This window comes from Phragmites australis, chromosome 1, assembly GCF_958298935.1.
Source record: "Phragmites australis chromosome 1, lpPhrAust1.1, whole genome shotgun sequence".
In the NCBI taxonomy this organism is placed as follows: Eukaryota; Viridiplantae; Streptophyta; class Magnoliopsida; order Poales; family Poaceae; genus Phragmites; species Phragmites australis.
In genome coordinates, this window is record NC_084921.1 from 7,935,593 (window position 1) to 7,956,904 (window position 21,312).

Here is a 21,312-nt window from a genome sequence, read left to right on the forward strand (position 1 = left end):
ATACGTATAATTTTAAAAAAATATTAAATTATTTGTATTTACTGTTTTAATTTGATTTGATGGATATAAATATATAATCTTATTCTTACTAGTGAGTAAAGATCGATTCAAGTTTTACTTCGTAATCTGATCTGGCAGACTACATCTACTTGTATAACGAGTCTATTTGTCGTGTTATAAAATTATCTTTATTTGAATAACCAATTACAATATTAACTCTTACATATATTTATACAGCCTTACATTCAATTAATCAAAAAAAACTCAGCTCAACATAGTTTTAAATAATCTAACATTCTTTTTTTAATAAATATAACTCTATTTCGTATAGTTCCATTAATCTATTTATATAATTGGGCTCTACTGAACGGTGTCGGGAAACCAAACTAGTCACCCCTCCCCGCGCACGAGACTGGCGGGTGGACCACGAGGCGAACGGTTTTGCTACCGCACGGTAAGAATCGGATGGGAGTAGCTGGGAAGGAGGTCTTCTCGCTGCGTCAGCGAGTACGTGGTGCCACCTCATGGGCCCGACAGGCAGTTTCAGGGGAGGCGAGGAGCTCTGACGCTTTGAGAGAGTGGCGGTGTCATCGTCATCCTGGGATTTTAAGGCTCTTTAGATAAGTTTTTTCTTTTTTAAAAAAGCCAGAAACTATTTTTATGGTTGCCTTTTGTTCTTAGTTTTTGATGATTTTTTTAACTTAGTAATTAGTTGTGGCTAAAATGACTTAGTCTGAGAAACAGTCTGACATAATTTTTTTTAACTTTTGGTATACTAAAAATTTAAAAAATTATTATAAAAATTAATAATTAAAATTAAATAGTCATATCCGTTTTACCAAGTAGAAATTTTTCCCAAAAACTCTAAAGTCATATAGTATCAAAAAGGACCTAAATATTTTTAAGCTCGCGCGTTTGGTCTTCTGCCCGCGACGTTGTGCTTTTTTTCCAGAACGGGCGTACCCCTGATTTCATTACACAAATGCAACGAAATTACAACCATCCCCATCAATCAGTTCGCAATATTTACAACAAAAATGTGCGCAAATAGCAGGATCTATGCATCTGACGCCTGAGGAGCAGCACCGAGGGCTGCCGATTCGCCAAAATAGACCGCATGTCCAAGACTAGAAACCACAATCCAAGCATAACGACTCCTAACCTATTAGACCGGTAACTACCACGCCAAGTTCAGATACAAAAACCATCTCCGGACCGAGTGCCAACAGCACTAAAAACTGCAACCGCACTCCAACGATGATTGCTTCAGCTTGGAACACCATCAGCTCCTTGGCCTTTTGCGAGCATCATCGTGCCTTCAGCTTGTTTCTTGGGATGGAAGAGGAGAGCTGCTTCTTGCAGCGTCTGAGCTCCAGCTTCCAGGGAGTCTCTGTGCTGACCGTGGAGGAGACCTGCCCAATACCGAAGAAAAGAGCAAGTAGAACACACAATCTCAGTAGGAGATCTAACCTGCTTTTTGTCAAAAACTACCCTATTTTTCATTGTCCAAATAGCCCATATAACAGCAGCTAAACCCGCCATATAGCAAGCGCCCGCGACGTTGTGCTAAGCCTAATTAAGAAGCTTCCATTGTTTCCCTCACTTTGCTTCCCTTCGTTGAGATGACTTGTGACTGTGAGAAGGCAAGTGAACGGCAAACGACTTCCAACGTTGCCTCGAATTGGCTTAAACATCTCCAGCAGCATAGGTAACCAGCTCGCAATCAGTAAATCGAGTCAAAAGACTGAAAACGTGGATTCAACAGATTCGCCAAACGGCTGGCCATTCTTATAGGCTTGCCATCATGGTTCGCGTTACCGACCGGAGGTCGGTTACCGACCTCCGGCGGTAACCGAAAAACCGCGGTAACCGCGATTACCGGTCAAAAATTCAAAAAAAATCGGAGAAAATTCATTCGGCAAATTTTAAATTTTTGCGAAAAAATCATGTTTTTGCCCTCTCGGTAACCGAGCGGTTTGGGTCGGTTACCGAGCGATTTTCTCGCATTTTTGATTCGGTCGGTTACCGAGCGGTTTGACTCGGTAACCGCTCGGTTTTCTCGATTTATCGAGCGGTTTTATCGAATTTCAGCGCAGTTCAACAAAAAACCTAAAAAAGGGTTCAATCTTGTAAAATCAATAACTAATTCATCCGAGCTTCAAATCAAGTGAAACAAATTTTGTTGGCTTCCTTGTAACATGATCTACATGATAAAAGTATTTATACTCATAAAAAAGTTCAAAATTTTCTGTGAGAAATTTTATTTGTTAAACCAAGGTAAATGCATAGTTTACTCTTTGCTAATCCAAAAATCATGAAACTAATTTTGTTAGTCTTCTTACATGATCCTATATCTTTTAAAAATATATGAACTCATGAATTAGTTATTGTAACATGCATGATTGTGTAAATGTGTTGCGACTAGATTAATTCATAACTGACCCATCACACCTTAAAAATTAGTGAAACCACTTTCATTAGCTTATTTATATTATGATTTACGTAGAAAAAATAATAGTAGACATGAAAAAATTAATTACAGTGATTTTTCTTAACATATTCACTTTATGCTTGTGAACTTTGTAAAAATCATAGAGAATTTAATAAAACTCTAAATAAAGTGAAATCAATTTTAAAGGTTCTCTTAAAATACGTTTTATACAAGAAAAATATGTGTTTGCATGTTACACTTTTCCTTAACGTGAGTTAATAATTGAGCCGCACGTTTCAATTTTTTTCATTTTTTTCAAACTTTCTCCCTATAGAATATGATGCAAACGACATTATTTTTGAAAATTGTTTTCACATAAGTTCTTAGAATTGTGTCTAGTTTGTTTTAAGATTTTTTTTGATTTTTTTTTGAATTTTTTTATTTTTTCGAATTTTTTGAATTCAAATTTCGGTTACCGAGCGGTTTTTGAAATCGGACCGGACCGGAAAGGTCGGTAACCGCGATTTTTGAGCGGTTACCGACGGTTTTTTGAACCCTGCTTGCCATCCCTCTTCACTTGCTCAGCAAATTTGGTAGTCGCATCCTCGCTCGCCATCTCACAATAGCACCGTGAGGAACCTAGAAAGGTAGCTAGGTATCTGTGCACGTGTTTTTATTTTCTCATTTTATTTTATAATTATATTTGATGATCTAAAAGATATCTACAGTTCAAACAATTTTGTGTGGTAACAACATAACTAGCCCAAACCCATTTTGACAAGTTAGCACGCAAAAAGGCTAAGCAAAATTTGAACAAAAAATATTCAAAATGGACAGTTTTTCAACTTTCACTAAATTTTTAAAGGTTCAAATTGACTTCCTAAAATTCTGGAAAATTCACCATAAATCTTCATCTTGATTATAGTAATTTATACAATTATTTTCAATCTTATGTTGCATAACTAATTTGTGAGTTTATTGTGTATTAAATGTTCTTATAAATTTTTATAGCGCGTGTGTTTGTATGGTAACTACTTTTATAACGAGTGTGCTTGTGTGGTAACTACCCTTACAACGTTTGTGTTTACGCAGTAATTGCTCTTACAATTCTTATAATATGTGTACTTGTATGCTAACTATTTTTATAACACATGTATCTGTATGGTAACTTTTCTTACAACATATACATTTGTGTAGTAACTACTATTAATTTTTACAACATGAATGCTTATGTGGTAACTACTCTTACAAATTCTTATAACACTTGTTCTTATATGATAACTGTTTTTACAAATTCTTACAAAATAGCTGTTAGAATAAAGCCATATAAAAATAAAATATAGTATATATGAGATATGAAGAGTGAGATTTAGATAGCAGAGCGTGTAAAAATATGGAGAAAGAATTTTTAAGCAGATAGCTAAATGAAGATATATTAATTAAATTTAACTAGTCTACTGGAGTTAGCCTTTGAGTCTGGATTATGCTGCAGCGAAAACTGGTTGGCGAGGGTGTCACGATTTGAAATACTGTTCGTGTTTCACTATGTATAGTTTGGGGAGAATCCGTTTCAATATATTTGTTCATGAAGAAATCAACAATGTTTTCACTTTTACCCCTAATTAAATATTTTGAAAAAGAGAAAATGATTATATCATATCATTTCATAGGGATAAGATAGTCATTTCTCGAAACTAATATTTCTATAGTTAGTACGCAAGGTGGGCTATGGACGAACACTGTCAAACGGAAGGAATAACAATTAGATCTCAAATACATTGTCCTAAATCACCTTGTATAAATAAATAGATAAGACAAAATGTAGATAGTGTCCCTGTTCCAATAGAAAAGGTTTACACGACATTCGCAAAAAAAAAAGGTTTATACGCCAGCCTACTCCCGTTATCATGAATATATGACGGAGGAATCAGGATCCTGATTTTGGTCGGCCGCCGACGTCCAGCGTGCAGTGGACTCGGATCCACTGCCCGCTACATCAAATGGGCCCGTGGGGTTGCAACGCCTGCCACGCGCTCCGCCTTGCTGCTGCTGCCGTCAAGGACTCCGCCAGCTTATCTCTTTCGTGCTTATGGAAGTGCCCAGCGCGAGGACGACCTGCTGCCGCCTGGGCTCACGAGGAAGGCTGGGTCCCCGTTCGAGCGGGGCTTGAGCGAGGAAGAAGTGGGTGGCGACGGCAACAACGGCATATGCTGTCTCCGTGGTTCGAGATGAAGGTTAAAGACACACGTCGCGATTAGTCTTACCCGCATTCGAGTTGCCTTGGTGCCGCTCTGCAAGAGGAACGTGTCCAAGTGCGCGCCACGAACAGAATCGAGCACGACGAGGCACGTCCGCGCCCTGCCGCAGTGCCGCGCTTGGGATTTGGGATCGGCCTCACGCTCAGTGCCTCGTGCTCCATGTACATGCCTTGTGTACTCGCGTATTTGCCACTTAAATTAGTACTGGTGTTACATCTGGCCTCTTTATATAAAAATGAAAAATGTTACTAACTGACCCCTCCTCATAATCTTTCTGGATCCGTCCCTGCTCACGTTCACATCCGAGTTGGAGGGGGGCGCGCTTAAGGCGACACCACTGGCTGCTATATTTCCTAGGGATGGCGATCAACTCGGTGGATGTACGGGTCATGTGCTTGGTGGGGGTGAGTGCTTGTATAAAATTGTACCTATGAGTTTGGTGGGTTGGAGGGGTTTAAATATATGTATTAGGGGTTCTAAACCGAGCAAAATCTTCAGCCAATCTTGCAAATCTAGCCCAACAATCCACTCTCTATATTGTGATATTATTCGATGATAATAATAGTATTAATATCGGATCATTCGGTGAGTATAAATTCAGAAACTAGCTGTTGGAACTACACTCACAGCCTTTGTGAACACCAGATATTTCAGTGTTTCTTCAAATCCATCACCGAACCTTCCGCTGAGTTATCTTGAATCATTCGAGTCTTTGCAATCTCTCTATGTAAAATGCTACGATGCATTCATGTGGTGTTCATTCTATTTACATCGGAACATCTGGTAAGTTAAATCTCTTCTTTTTTTTTTTCCTGTAAATGTTTCGGTGTAACTATCACTGTGATCACCGGATTATCTGGTGAGTTGATCTTCAGTCTTCTGCACTTGCATTCTTCTTTGCAAGAAATATTCTGGTGTTACCCTATGCAGATCACTGGACTATCTGGTGAAGTTCTCAGTCTTCTCCCCATTTGTCAGAAATACTCCAGTGAGTTTAACACACAGAGCACCAGACTATCCGATGAGGCTATCAACTGCGGTGGCTTCTTGATATATTGTATTCATGAAAACTACTAAAATATATTTTTGACAAACATGTTAATCTCAATGACTATGTTATCATTCATCATCAAAATCATAATCATTATCTAATAGGATTATTTTCACTATAATATCCCCTTTTTGGTATTGATGATAACATAACCAAAATAAGTGACAAATAATAAATGATTTAAATCGTAAAGAGCACAAAGTCTTGCCATATTGCTTAGATGCATATTCTTATCATTTAATCCCCTTTGTTATGACTCTTCTTTTCTCTATTGTTACTATCTCCATTAATCAAACTATACAAGAGTTTCTCCTTTTTTATCAACTTAGGTGTCTCGTATTAGTTTTTGTATCTTCTTCTGTCCAACCAAGATGTCATTCAACCTTTTCTGCCTTGTAGTCGTTGTTGCCATTTGTATCATCTCCTTCTTGTCCTGCACAAGCAACTGATCGGCTATGCCATTGCATGGGTAGTAGGAATGGTTGCCAGTGAATTAGCTTTTTTTGCGCATGCATATAGGGATCAGAATCATGTTGGCAAGGAAGATTAGATGAATATGGCAGTGTGCAATTTGCAGGTGTCTCCATTGGAAAACAGGATGAACTCAGCAAATCAATGAAGCTATTTTGTGGAGCCGAATTCATTTAGCTGGAAAGAGGCAAACAAAATGGAATAGAACAACTGAATGGAAGTGCAACACTGAAACTTGTATGGACTAGTACGGTGACTTGTTTATATAGAGGATTCCATCATATAATTGTTATAGATAAAATTTTCTAGAACTATTCATGCTACAGGAAAAGCTTTGACCGACTAGCCAACTATCAACTCCTAGAACCATTCCTTCTGCTACGAAAGTGTGTTGTAGAAGCTCATAGCGCCTGTGTGTCGTAGTAAAGCTGGATGTCATCATAGGATAAATTGCACATAGAAGATTCGACCATACCTTCCCCCTTTTCTTCTACTTTTGCCCTTTTTGTACTTGGTGGCCGAGTTTCTTCTTGAATATCTATTTGTAATGTGTCATTATTCTTGCTATTTGATTATTCACATAGTTTCCGGTCCACTTAGGTTGATTGTGGATCATTCTCCACAAATAAAAGAGGTTGAAACACTGCTTCATTTCAGATTTGTATATGTCATGGGCTTTATCCATGAGTTGGTCATCTGATTGACCACTAGCGTACACTGCCTTCATCCTACACCAAATGACCTTAAATTGCACAATATTACGATTTATTTTACCCCAATGGTCTTTGCAGCGAATGGCCTTCCTCCTTCGATCAACGAGGCTATTTTCAGTATACTCATTTGCAACTTGCTTCTAGTAAACTCCCCTTCTTTGAATTTCCATCAATAGGGTTGATGGAATTGTTTAGCCATGTGTTGACCTGTATGTTTGAAACAACTAAATTAAAAAGAAAAATAACAAGCTTTACGAATCAATGTTGAATGAAATGGATGGAGCTCTCATCAGACGTATGTTATCTTATTCTGTCCAACCAAGATGTCATTCAACCCTTTCTGCCTTGTAGTCGTTGTTGCCATTTGCATAATCTCTATTTGGTTCATCTCCTTCTTGTCCTGCACAAGCAACCGGTTGGCTATTGCCATTGCATGGGTAGTAGGAATGGCTGCCAGTGAATTAGCTTTTTTTTTGCATGCATATAGGAATCAGAATCATGTTGTCAAGGAAGATTAAATGAATATGGCCGTGTGCAATTTGCAGGTGTCTCCATTGGAAAACAGGATGAACTCAGCAAATCAATGAAGCTATTTTGTGGAGCCGAATTCATTTAGCTGGAAAGAGGCAAACAAAATGGAATAGAACAACTGAATGGAAGTGCAATACTGAAACTTGTATGAACTAGTACGGTGACTTATTTATATAGAGGATTCCATCATATGATTGTTATAGATAAATTTTCATAGAACGATTCGTTCTACAGGAAAAGCTTTGACCGATTAGCCAACTATCAACTCCTAGAACGATTCCTTCTGCTGCAAAACCTTTGGTCGATCAACCAACACCAACTTCTAAAATGATTCCTTCCGTCGCAATATGCACACTTCAAACCAAAAACGATCAGCCAACTACTAACTCCGGCAACTTTAAACAAACTGACGTAACTATAGCACTTGGAGGCATCCACCAATGCATCGACCAAGAAAAAAAAAAGCAGCAACCGAGCATAAAAACATCAGTGCAAAACTAAACATGTTTTTCTTCCTCTAAGCACTCCTCCTATCTAAAATGGCAAATCACGACCTATTAGCACTCCCATTGTACGTTAACATAAGCATAACACTGTGACTGGACTATCCTAATGCAAGAAAGGGAATTTTTTTTTGCTACGAAAGTGTGTGCAGTGTGCCTCTATGCTTGCAATTATAGTAGTGTACTGTGTACATGCTGGAGTCACGGGTCGCTCCAGCATAAAATGTGAACTCTACTCATGTCAAAGGCCACCTGGCCACCAACCTAAACCCAATCCCCGGCCCACCGCTTCGCCTCGCTCCAACGTGACGAAGCGTAGAGCCCTGGCCCACAGAAGAGAAGGCCCAGATCACCAACCCTTCCCTCTCTCCCCATCCCATGCTCATGCCGCAACAAGCTAACCACCACCACACGAACCCTGCAGAGCCTCAAGGCTAAACCCCTCTCAGGCTCTCACCCCCACCGCCACTCGCCACCGCCACTCATCACTCTCCACCGCCTCCGCGAGCCTTCTGGATTGTTGAGGGATCGTCCTCGGCGAGCGATGGAGTTCAGGAGGCTGGGGCAGCTCCTGGCGGCGCTGGCCGCGGCGCTGTTCGTCCGCGCCATCGCCGAGCCAGGCCCCGCCCTCCTTCCGCCATCGGAGGAGACGGAGGACGATGAAGCCGACGCGGAGGCCGGCGGTGGCGTGCCGCCCGTGAGCATCCGGTGGGCCCGCATCACCTGCGCACTGAAGAACAAACGCGGGGACGTGGTGAGTCGCTACCGCCGCCACTCTCAACCCCCTCTCGCCCGGAATCGCGCGCACGAAACCCTCGCATCGGTCTCTCTAGTCCTCTTGTTCGGTCTGCAGTTTAACGGCAGTACTATACTACCAGTGAAGAGAGTGACTGGCACCGGTGCCGTTGACTCGTTGACCGACCCCTCGTTGTTGTAGAACAAGTTGCATACTTTGTAGAATTGCATGAAGTAATTGGAGTAGATCATTGCATTCTACTAGATGCTTATGACATGGTGAGTCATTGTGGATTGCCAGGCAAGGTTTCTGCTGTCAAATGTGTTTGGGGAGGCAAAACCAGGGAGGCTGCTAGCACTCATGGGGCCGTCCGGGTCCGGTAAAACAACTCTGCTCAATGTTCTAGCAGGGCAGCTCACAGCATCGCCTTCCTTGCACCTTTCTGGGCATCTGTATGTCAATGGCCGGTCTATGTCAAAGGGTGGTTATAAGTAAGTTATACTCGCACAATTGGGTTCTCATCTTTGGCTCTTGTTTATGGAAAAGAACTTATGACTGTTATTTTGTGTAGGATTGCTTATGTGAGGCAGGAAGACCTGTTCTTTTCACAGCTTACTGTGCGGGAGACACTCTCGCTTGCTGCTGAACTCCAGCTTCCTGACACCATGGCTGCTGAGAGGAAGGAGAGATATGTTAATGATCTTCTTTTTCGTCTTGGACTGGTAATTTCTGCCATTTGAAGAAAACAGTTTTAGTAAAGTGCATTAATTATTGGATGTGAACTTGAGCTATCAAATTTCAAGCTCTGTCTCTGTTCATATTGCAATTTTTGTCAAATCTAGATGTGAAGCATGGGGACTTTTGAATGATTTGACTACCACTCTCTGCACTACTTTGTTTGTTTGTTTGTTGGCTTGCTTTTTTATAATGATGTCGTCAGGTATTTATTTCTTTCTGTTGCAACCAATAAAAGGTAAATTGTGCTGATTCTATTGTTGGTGATGCGAAAGTGCGTGGAATAAGTGGTGGTGAGAAGAAGCGCCTCTCACTTGCATGTGAACTGATTGCTAGCCCTTCAGTCATCTTTGCGGATGAACCAACAACAGGTATCTTACCTGATTTACCCTTTGCTTTCCCTAGTTGAACAAGTCTTCTCTTCATTACTTCTAAATGTGGTTTGTAATTTAGACATAAAACTAAACCTATAATTGTTAGCATAAGAAATATAACTGTTTAAATAATTTTGAGTCATATTTTAGTTATCATTCAGGCTTTCCTTTTCTTCACCACGCTAGTTCATGCATGCTCAAGTCCTATTGTTGAATGCTAAAGTTAAAATATTTTCATTATTTTGTTATTCAAGCTACAGGTGTGGGTTGAAGTTGAACTTTCATGCGAGCTAGCATAAATGTCTAAAATTCTATCTTGAGCATTAGTCACTGAGATTTGTTTGGTCATCTGAGATGATGAAATTGTAAAATATGAAGTTATGAACTGATAATGTATAAACTTTGTGGGCGTTTGTGGTTATCCTTTTAGGCCTTGATGCCTTCCAAGCAGAGAAGGTCATGGAAACTCTTAGACAGCTTGCTGAGGATGGACACACTGTGATCTGCTCTATACACCAGCCGAGAGGTTCTGTCTATGGCAAATTTGATGACATTGTACTACTGTCAGAGGGAGAAGTTGTATACATGGGGCCTGCAAAAGATGAACCTCTAACTTACTTCACATCATTAGGGTTGTTATTCTGAACCCTTCCCATTCTTCCAGATTTTTGTTGGTGTTTCTTAAGTATGAACTTCAGCATCATTTTCTGCATGTCTTGAATCTTTGCACTGCACATTGTTATGTGGCCACACCTTTTTTTTTTCTCGAACACATTTATGTGGCCACACTTTCTTGCTTTCTTTATTCATGTGGTATATATTGTGCCTGGTGCATGATAAACATTAATTTTGTGATCCTGATAAGTGAACAGTCACTCCTTGCGTAACCATTCTATTTTACATATAATAAAGCAATCTACCTGACTTTGTGGTGTGCATATCACTGTCTGCACTTGGTGCAAGATTAATTACTTTGAGTCATGGACTACATTCATCAGTCCTGGCATTGCAGCCATTGAAATTTCAATAGTAGCTATGCTAGAACCTTTGACGGACTGATTCTTTCCTGTTTATGCCATGCAGCATGCTTCTGTCCTCTTTGGCTGTTTCAGTTTTGCCTTTTTGGCCACAAGCAGCTTTATTTTATTTTGCTATGTATATGGTTAATATTTCATGCTGCTTATTTTTTGTTTCTTATTATTACCAGTTAATAACTTAAGTTTTGTTGCTTCGTCAGGTATCAGTGTCCAGATCATATGAACCCTGCTGAGTTCTTGGCTGATCTCATTTCCGTTGATTATAGCTCAGCTAAAAGTGTACAGTCATCTCAGAAAAGGATTGAGAACCTCATTGAAGCGTTTACTAATAAATCTCTAATTACTGAATACAACAACTCATTTACAAAATTGGAGGGAACTGAATTTTCTGCCAAACTTGTTCAGAAGTCCACTATTAAGGAAAGACGTGGTTGGTGGAGGCAATTTCGTTTGCTGTTTAAGCGAGCATGGATGCAGGTTCATCTCATTAAATCTACCTTGTTTCATTGCGTTTCCCAGCTTCACCTTCTACGATGATTTTTATACCATTGAAACAAGTGGATAGTTCTACCCTCTTTTTTTGTTTGTGTGTGTTTAAGTGTGACGTTTGTCAGGTACTTATAAGGCTATTTGCTAGAAACATTATTTGTTTTCCAACAGTTGCTTATAACCTAATTAATTCAGGTTTACAGAGTACCAAATGCAAGACATTCAGGTTTAGCATATTACCTGAGCTGACCGTGATGCCATATTTGATCTTTGACGAAGTTTGTATGACTGTACCTCATACGCTCATAGATGTAACATCCACCTAACACATAATTCTGATCTTTATTGAACATACAGTTTAATGTTCATATGAACCACAAAATGTAAATAAGAACGAAAATTCACAGTTCTATTTTTTTTTTAAGATTGGAAGTGTACTAATGTTCAATACTTTTACTTGGGTAGCTACAATATATCGGACCACAATTGCATAGATGATGTTAAGCCGAAGATATGCTATCTCTTGTCATAGGTTGCTTCTAATAATGAGTAGAACCTTTTATGTTCAGGCTTTTCGTGATGGACCAACAAACAAAGTGAGAGCACGGATGTCTGTTGCTTCAGCAATTATATTTGGATCAGTGTTTTGGCGAATGGGTAAAACTCAAACATCCATACAAGACAGGATGGGACTTCTTCAGGTAGAATACTTCGGACCTTTGATGGCTCTTTGAGTTGACTTGGCAGTTCATACATGTTTCAGTTTTCACAGTGTAGATCTATGAAATTTGCTCATTCTCTTGTAGCATTTGGCATTTCATATGATTGTTTTCATTGTTTCTTTAAGAAAAAATTCTCTAAATAGCGTGTGAACATTTTCTGAGTTTGATCTGTCTCCTCAATTTATGAGTTAAGGTGGCTGCCATAAACACAGCAATGGCTGCACTGACAAAGACCGTGGGAGTTTTCCCAAAAGAACGGGCTATAGTTAACAGAGAACGTGCAAAAGGTTCCTACACACTTGTACCATATCTTTCATCCAAGTTGTTGGCCGAGATTCCTATTGGAGCAGCATTTCCGTTGATATTTGGGTCAATTCTCTATCCAATGGCTAAACTTCATCCTACATTTTCTAGGTCAGTGCAATTCTAAATCGAATTTGGCAATGCTCAGAGGCATCATATTTGTATATTTGCGCCACTGTTTTGCCTGTTCACTATCTAACATATATTTCACACTCTGCATCCAGATTTGCCAAATTCTGTGGTATTGTCACTGTTGAATCATTTGCCGCATCAGCCATGGGTCTTACTGTTGGAGCAATGGTTCCTACAACCGAAGCTGCAATGGCTCTTGGACCATCCCTTATGACGGTGTTTATTGTTTTTGGAGGATACTATGTTAACCCTGAAAATACCCCAGTCATATTTCGCTGGATCCCAAGAATCTCTCTCATAAGATGGTATTTTTCTTCTTGTGATATCTAGTTGATTTCTAGCATAATGAGCAACTAACAATTGGATGCTTTTCTTTTGCCATTAATTTTCAGGGCCTTTCAAGGGCTTTGCATTAATGAGTTCAAGGGTCTGCAGTTTAAGCAGCAGCATTCCTATGACATTCAAACTGGTGAACAGGTATGGTTTGTTCACTAGAAAGGCGATTTTTGCCATAAAAAAAGAAAAAACTTTGTCAAATACAAGGGAAATATTACTTAGACTTGCTTGACATGTGATAACAAATGAAAAGTTGCCCATATTATACATTGTCCATGAATATAAGGATCATGGATATTTGTAAACATCAAGCCAACTACAAAGTCTAGTTTTCCCCCCCTGTGAATAAAATGCTACACATTGACTTATTGAAATTTCTAAAGAATTGTGGAAAGGGGTGCCCCTTAGACATTTTTATAATTCTCTTTGAAAACATTCCAGTTTTGATGCATTACTTTTATGTGGCAGGCTCTGGAGAGGTTTTCGTTAGGAGGAATTCGAATCGCAGACACGCTAGTTGCCCAGGGTAGGATTCTGATGTTCTGGTATTGGTCAACCTACCTCCTTCTGAAGAAAAACAGACCAAAGTATCAGCCGCTCCTGCCTCCAGTGGAAGAAGATCAAAATAAGCAGCAAGCTGGGTAAAAGTTTCATTGGCAGTCAAAAGAAAAAGGTAGGGCAACTTTGCATTCACCATTTTTCCTGATAGCCCCAGTTTAATAAAAATCTTGTGTTAGAACATACTGCAATTAGCAACGTAATCATTATGCCATAATGAGTCTTAGGATCTTCCATACCTATTCCTTCGGATTCAATTTCCTTCCTACACTGCTGTATATTGGAACATTTAAGGATTTCTCATGAATGGAAATCATGACCAATAAAATTTGCCCTAGTAAGAGTTTCTCTTTTTGTAGTATGGGAGATGAGCTCTCCGTCCCAGGACAGTTCTGGTATCAAGTAGTTTTTTCAGTATTTGGTTATTCTCTATAATTTTCTACTGTTACCCGGAAATGACTTGAGAATTGATATCACCACCAATTCGGGTAACTCAGTAGTCTATATGACCAACTGAGATTAAGATTTGTAGGTTGTAGCTTACATATGCGAAGTCATGTCTCTCTTCATTGCTATAGTTTGAGTTTACGCTTGTCACTCATCGTTGTTCGTTGATGACTTGAAAATTCAGCTTTGGCCCTGCTGTTTGGATAGGGGGGATTCGGATCCAAATCTTTGTGATCTAGTTCAAACATATAGGCTAAATTCTAAAAACTCCTACCAAACCTCATCTAAACACCCCTGTATGTTCTCATGACCACTAAGAAAACCGCCTGAACTTCTTTTCAAGCAGAAGGTAGAGGATTCTCTACCTTATGATTGCATTAAAACATAGGCGACAATACAAAATACAGCAAGCCCTACTGAACTAGTGAAGTAGGTGTTGCTAGTGCAACTGTGCAACCATATACGATATACTATTATCTCCTTGACCATGCGCCAACCTATTTCCGTTAGGGATCTGCACGAGCCATCTGATTTTTGTTTTCTGACTGAAGTCATACCATCTAATTTTCCTCCCATATTTGACCATTCTTCTCTTCGTTATGTTTTTGAAAGACAGACACGGACTCTTTTTAGGACTTTTTTTTGAAATAATATTATTTTATTGGAAAATTACAAAAATAATATAAAAAACCGATATTTGCAAAAATATGTACATGTTGGCATGCGAAGTGCCGACTAAAGACTTGTCGGCACACCGCATGCTGACATGATACGTGGCAGTGCACTCTGCATGTCGATATGTATGTGTCCCGTAAATGATATTTAAAGAAAAATTTATAACTGTTTCATATGATCTTAGATAGAGATGATATTTATATGAAAATTGTAACTATTAACGATATCTATAACTTTGTAATTGAACATTTTTCCATTTAAATCAGTTTAGATATCCAAAAAGTTACTAGCAATTTCATATCTAGTTTTTCAGATGTGAAATTTATAATTATTTTTTAGCATCTAAATAGATTTTAATGGAAAAGTGTTCAATTACAAATTTATGGATATCGTCGATAGGTATAATTTTTATATAAAGATCATTTTTATTCGAGATTATATAAAAAGAATTATTAATTTTTTTAAATATCTGCGAGACATATGATCAGCTAACAAGCCCTGCGGTCTACTGTCACATAGCATGTCAGCATGACATGTTCTTAGTTAGCACTTCGCTCATCGACATGTACTTATTTATGCAAATATTATATTTTAAGTATTATTTTTACAATTTTTTAATAAAATAATATTATTAAAAAAATCCTCTTCATTATCAGAACGAAGCTGCACCTCATCTCGCCGTGAGAGGATCCCAACGTTATGGGCAGGACAATTTACAATCCGCCGCCCAGAAGTTTTTTATTTTCTGCTAGCTCAATGATGACAGATGGCACCAGAGGGGACCAGCTAGTGCATGCACTAGCCCATCCGTCCGCACACCTTTAATTGGAAAATTAATTGATTAGTTGGTTTTCTAATTAGGCATACACACCCCGTTACGACAAAAAAACAGTTGGAACACGCGTGCCCCCTTCCATTTTTGAGCTGCTTAGCGTCGTGCTTCTAGGCACTTGTATTTTCATATTCCACTTTAATATGCGGCAGAAATAGACAAAAAAAAAAGTTAGAAAAAATCCATATTCTTCTGGATTCACCTAGCTACATAAGCAATTTTGTTAAATGTTATAAGCAGATTAGAATAGGCTCAGAAGCAAGATAGAAAGAATATACACACAAATTGGCATAAATTTCAGTGATCATACAAAAGCAAAACCAAATTAAAAGTTCTTTCAGTTAAAGCAATAGCGCTCAGGTTTAAGAAAAAAACAAAAAATCAATGTAATATTTTCTCATAAATAGGTGATTCTAAGAAGCATAATTAGGATAGCTGCAAACAAAATAGAAAATCACTTTGATATGTATAATATTCTTGGTGGTTGTGCTTTTCCTAGAAATATATCAACCAAAAAAGCTGAAGTATAATTCTCTAATTTTCACAAGTTACCCACTAGTATCTAAGAGAAACAAGACAAAGATCACCATAAGTGCTGAACAACAGAACAAGGACATAAAGATCACCATAAGTGCTGAACAATAGAACAAGACATGATATTTTCACTAGTTTCTCTGTAGATAGTATAGTTCTTATTGAACTCTAATACTAGACTTGATTTTTATAGCATTAAGCTTCACAGCACTTCACTTGTGCCACACTAGATATGTCCAATTTTACTGTAGCCTGAATTCTCCATGATATAAGCCCATCTCGAAATTCTGCTTGTCCACTGGAATTCACATAAAAAGCATTTTTGTTAAAATGTGTAAGCAAATCAGGTTGGATTTAGAAAGCAAATTAGAAACAATGTGAAGGCAAAAAAAAGATCAAATTGTGTTGTCAGTAAGATATTATATGATATTATCAGATTCCATACAGTGACACAATTTGCTTACTGATATTTTCACTTGTTTGTTCCATACAGTAAGATACTATATGATATTATCAGATAAAATATTATCAGTAAGCAATTTGATTTCTCTCTCAGATAAGATATTATCAGTAAGCAAATTATACAATCCAAGAAAATATCTTATTGCATATTGCAAACAATTTGATATAATTCTAAGATCAAGTTTTGCAAAGTTCAAATAACATTAAGCAAGTCGATAGAAAACTAGAAGCAAGTTATTGTAAGTTCGTGAGCAAATCTACAGTCTAGTAAACAAGTTTGTTGTATATAAAAAACACAGGATTTTATATAACCATGATAGTTTAGATTAGCCTACATAGTATCATAAAATTACCAACACAGTTATATCAGATTAGTACCCTTGCATTTTTAGCTATTCATTATCACGAGTGCAAATATAAATCGCATATCGCACATAAATAGGTGAACATGCATATATCATCACCATGAAAAAAAGGAGCAGTTCATGATTCAATTAACATGCTATTGACGTTCATCTACCACCGAACAAAAAGAAGTAAATCATAACTATGAAACCTATATGAAAAATCATTATTGTGCATTATTTGTTAAAATATGTTAGGATAATAGGCATATTTGCTAAAATACATAAGCAAACCATAGTGAATCCATAAGCAAATTAGGTTAGTGTGAAAGAAAAAAAAGGTGATGAAGGCATTTTCAAGTTGAGTGTGAGGCAATTGAAAATTTCTGACAAAGTAATACGGAGGGATAAATTAGCACATGGTTTTATCTATGATATAGAAAAACAAACAACATTTGTGCTCTAGAGTAAGGATTAATGGTTTCAGTGCAAGCAGATTCACTAGAAGTGAAGATTTTCGTAATTTGCGTTTTGCAAATCGACTTTCTTAGATAAACCTTTTCTCCTACAGGACACCTAGGATTACACTAACAGAAAACGGAATTACATCATCTTTTTGTAGAATTTAAAAGGAAAACGAAAACATGTCATAAATCTCTAGCAGCATGCTGAGCAGATGTCGTAGCAAAATCATGTAACACCCAAACGAACTAATCTTATTAGAGGCTATAACCATGTTTCACTGACAAAAAATAGCATCTGATAAAATGAACTTTCAGAAAGACTTCAACCAATACTATAAAAAAAAGTTCTCATCACTGCTAGCCGAGTAGCTTCAATGTTCACTTCATATCATCAATAAAATCAGCCCGCTAAGCAAGTATACTGGCACCTGCACGTTTGAAATCGAACACCACGACCCTCGACACTAACAAATTTTCTAGAAAGGGGATCTTGCACAAATCTTCATGAAAATGGGAGCGCTACTCACCCAAAAACTGGATCTAAACTTCTCGATTCCCGCACCATACTCCCTTGCTCCAACTTGAACTGACCCTAAAACACAACAAAATGGCACCACAAATCAAACCCTGCGCCATACGAACACACAAATTTTTTGGAGAAATGAACGAATTAACAATCAAATCGAATAGATTAGGAGAAATAATGAAGCAAAAATAGATCAAATCGAATCTTCAGATCGCAAATTCTCGATTCCTCCACAAGGCTCCCTCTACTCCAATTCGACCGGACCCTAAAAAACACAAAGAAACTACACCACGAATCAAACCCTAACCATCGCGAACATCAAAATAAAAGGATAAATGAACGAATTATCAATTAAATTAAACAGATCAGGGGACTAAATGGAGAAAATCGACTAAAAAACTTCAAATCGCCGGTGCGAGATGGCCGTGGAGGAAGCCGCTCGCCATCATCGGTGCCCACGCCTGGACGAGCTCTGGCGAAGGGGTGGGGATAATGTCGTGCCCGTAAAAACCTTGGAGGAAGACACCATGGATTTGCACGGTGATGGGGTGGGGATGACGCCGTCGCTAGGGGGAAGGGGCTCGCCACCATCCGCTATCACGGGGGAGCTCCGGCCGCTAGCGAGGTGAGCTCTGGCCCAACCATGGAGAAGCTTTGTGTGGTCACAACCTGCTAGGTGTGAGAAGAGAGCGAGGAGAGACAAAACGAGGGTAGAAATGAGCGAGAGCCAGTTAGGGAGCTCTCATGTGAACGCTACCTAGAACCTGCTATGTGAACGTAATTCAGCTGTTATCACACTCGCCGACCTCAGATGAGAGACAGACGGTAGATGCAGCGTGCGTGCGGGACGACAAACCGCGCGCTTGCACTCGGAAGCATTTCTTCGTCCAACGCATACGCGCGATGCCCCAGTGCCTATAAATTCAAACCCATTTGAGCTGAGCTTCTCATCAACTTAGATTGATTCTTTCCTCGATCGCATGCTATAGTGTCTTCGTCTTGCCTGTGAGACAAAGTTCAGTTCTTGAGCCGATTCCATGGCTTCTTCCCTCTCGTTCCCTTCGGCGCCTGCAGTGCTCCGGCACGGTGCGCGCCACGGCCTGGCGCTTCCGCCGAGGACGAGGGCGACGTCGCGCTGCGCCGCGTTCCGCCGGAACACGAGCGGTGGCCGGGGCCGGTACGGCGGCGCGCTGGTGGACGAGGGCATGCCCGTGCTGCGGCGCAGGATCCGGGAGGCGCAGATGGCGGAGACCAACTACGAGGCGCCAGCCGGGTGGGCGGCCTGGGAGAAGCGCTACTACCCGGCGTACGTCTCCGACGTGTCCGGCCTCGTCGGCGCGCTGCAGCTGATGCTCATGAGCACCAGGCCCAGCGTCGCCATCGCTGTCGCCGCGCTCGTGCTCGGCAGCGTGCCGGTGTCCGCCGTCGCCGCGCTGCACCATCTGGCGCAGGTGGCTGGCTCCGTCCTGCAGTCTGTGCACCACGTTTCTTGATCGAGTCGGGACTTTTTTTGCATTTTTTGGGCCTTGATCCAAAAAAATAACTTTCTGTCCCGTGTATAGTATCGTGGAATTGTAGTTGGTGAATTGATATAGAAATTCATTAGTCTTGAGAAATGACAATTTCTTTTGCATGCCATCTGAAATATGTTTCCAAATTGGGGGAGGTTGTTTAACACCTGCACCCTGACATCCAACGGGTTTGAGTTCTATGGCCCAATTCCACCTGGATTTGAATCTAGGAGATCATGAGGACTTGTAGTATTTGTGATTATCTTTGCTACACTGTAATGACCGACTTAGGGAGCCTTCTCTCAAGATATTCAGACAGAGGAACTAATACAGTTATCAGATAGCTTCAGACGTTGACGCCGGCAGCGAGATGAAGCCTGGATGCCAACTCCTACCCGGCTACCCGAATCACTGGTTATTCAATAATTCTTTTTATTATTTCCACTCATAATCATAATATGCTAGTAATGTTTGAATATAAAGCTGGGATTGGTACAATGTCAACCAGAGTGCCTGAGTTGTGCGAATAAGAATTCGATAAAAAAAATTTCGACAGAGGAAGCTTTATTATTCTCATTATCACATTAAGAAGATACATTGGTATAAGAGTACACTTTCGATCTCTACATGACTAAGGGTTTGTTTGTTTCAGCTGAGGATTCTGAAAAGCAGCTTGTAGATTGTAAAAAATTGGACTGTGAAAAGTTTATAGACTGTAGATTTAAAAAACTTTTATGAAAAATTTAGTAAAATAGACTTTTACAATCTATAAAAAGTTGACAGAAATCAGCTTTTCAGACTCACAATCTAACAAGCGGATTATAAAAAGCTATAACAAAAAACTATCTGTTTGTTTCAGTTTCGAATTGTAAAAGCTGAAAACCACGATTCAAAACTGAAACAAACACACCCAATATGTACGCATCCAAACAAAGCAAACCATCTAGAAAGGAAAAAAACAGCTGAGCTGGTCTAAGGTGGCGTAACATCGATCTGTAACCTATACGACACCTAAAACAGGTAAAAAAAATACTCTGATCACTCGCTCCAAGTGTGCACGTATTGCCACCGAGTGTTGATGCTCCTATCCCTAAAGAACAGACCACGTACAGAATCAGAGTGTACAAGTACATATAATCTGTAAATGAGATAATTTTTTCTTGCATAAGAATTGGATAAACTATGCATTTCCGTATGATTGAAAGGAACCTTGCAGGAAATTTAAGTCGCAGTTCTATTAGTGGATATTATTCAATTTGAAGGAACCGGCTGGAAATGATGCTCGATGAATTCAGGGCGGACCTTGGCGCTACTAATTAACTAATTTAAGTTTCGTCTCACTGTCTTCTTTTCTTTTAACCCAAATTTACGCACATGCCGTGAGTGCTGTCCACATCACGCTGAACTGCTGAAGGAAACCATGTCCAAGTTGAACTTCAGCACGTCGGTGATCCTTTTAAAAAAAAATTAGTGGACTTTGGGAAAAAAAAATCAGCATGTATGTCAGCAGAACGTGTCTTACTTTGTGTTCCAAATCAGTAAAACAAATAGGGTCTTTGCTTAAAGAAAAAGTAAAACAAATGGGTCTGCGATGTGTTAATAATAGCTCGTCGTTGCTATTTCCCCCCTCGTGTTCTCTCTCTGGGTTCTATGCACCGATCGCTTCATGTGTTTATCCATGTAATGTAATGATGTGCAATTAGGAATCGAGTCGGCTGCACAACCATTCCCTGAACCAAAAACGGCAGCTGATTTGAACGAAAGCATCATGAAAATCACACCCAATTACGTACCCTCTTCAGTCATAAATATTTAATATTTTGAACAAAATTCGATCACACTTTTAAAATTTTGTCATCAATAATTTTTAAATTATTTAGTTTGAAAACATAAATATTCGATTGCCCACGTCATTGATCCACTTGTTTGTGGTTGCACAGAGGATAGTTGTTAACTGAAGAGTAGATGTCGAGTTGGAATTTGCTAGCGAGCACTCAGCTGCCAACCTCCTTCCGTTAGGCGGCTTCCGCTCCATTTGCTACCTGCGCCGTAGAGGCATACACTACGCACATGCAGCACCGCGACCGGTGGAGTACGCAATCGAGTAATCGTCAAACAATTGGTACGCCCCCGTTTC

General features: G+C 39.4%; 2 protein-coding genes across 2 annotated transcripts; both read left to right on the forward strand.

The window, feature by feature from the left end:
- The first annotated feature begins 8,350 nt into the window (after positions 1-8,350).
- On the forward strand, positions 8,351-13,738 carry LOC133903372 (ABC transporter G family member 7). The gene is made up of 11 exons (XM_062344752.1): positions 8,351-8,712; positions 8,995-9,185; positions 9,266-9,416; positions 9,668-9,800; positions 10,234-10,435; positions 11,041-11,317; positions 11,899-12,030; positions 12,245-12,465; positions 12,579-12,791; positions 12,879-12,963; positions 13,291-13,738. Exons 1-11 carry the CDS (start codon positions 8,503-8,505, stop codon positions 13,465-13,467), a joined length of 1,992 nt encoding a protein of 663 aa, XP_062200736.1. The 5' UTR covers positions 8,351-8,502; the 3' UTR covers positions 13,468-13,738.
- Positions 13,739-15,020: 1,282 nt separating this feature from the next.
- On the forward strand, positions 15,021-19,511 carry LOC133903437 (uncharacterized). The gene has a single exon (XM_062344857.1). It carries the CDS (start codon positions 18,702-18,704, stop codon positions 19,155-19,157), a length of 456 nt encoding a protein of 151 aa, XP_062200841.1. The 5' UTR covers positions 15,021-18,701; the 3' UTR covers positions 19,158-19,511.
- Positions 19,512-21,312: the final 1,801 nt, after the last annotated feature.

Bases quoted from the DNA above. Each gene is read 5' to 3' on its own strand.
- LOC133903372 (XM_062344752.1), top strand. From the start codon at position 8,503: ATGGAGTTCAGGAGGCTGGGGCAGCTCCTGGCGGCGCTGGCCGCGGCG. The intron at 10,436-11,040 runs GTTGTTATTCTG...TTGCTTCGTCAG, and splicing joins ACTTACTTCACATCATTAGG to GTATCAGTGTCCAGATCATA. The intron at 12,466-12,578 runs GTCAGTGCAATT...CTCTGCATCCAG, and splicing joins CTTCATCCTACATTTTCTAG to ATTTGCCAAATTCTGTGGTA.
- LOC133903437 (XM_062344857.1), top strand. From the start codon at position 18,702: ATGGCTTCTTCCCTCTCGTTCCCTTCGGCGCCTGCAGTGCTCCGGCAC.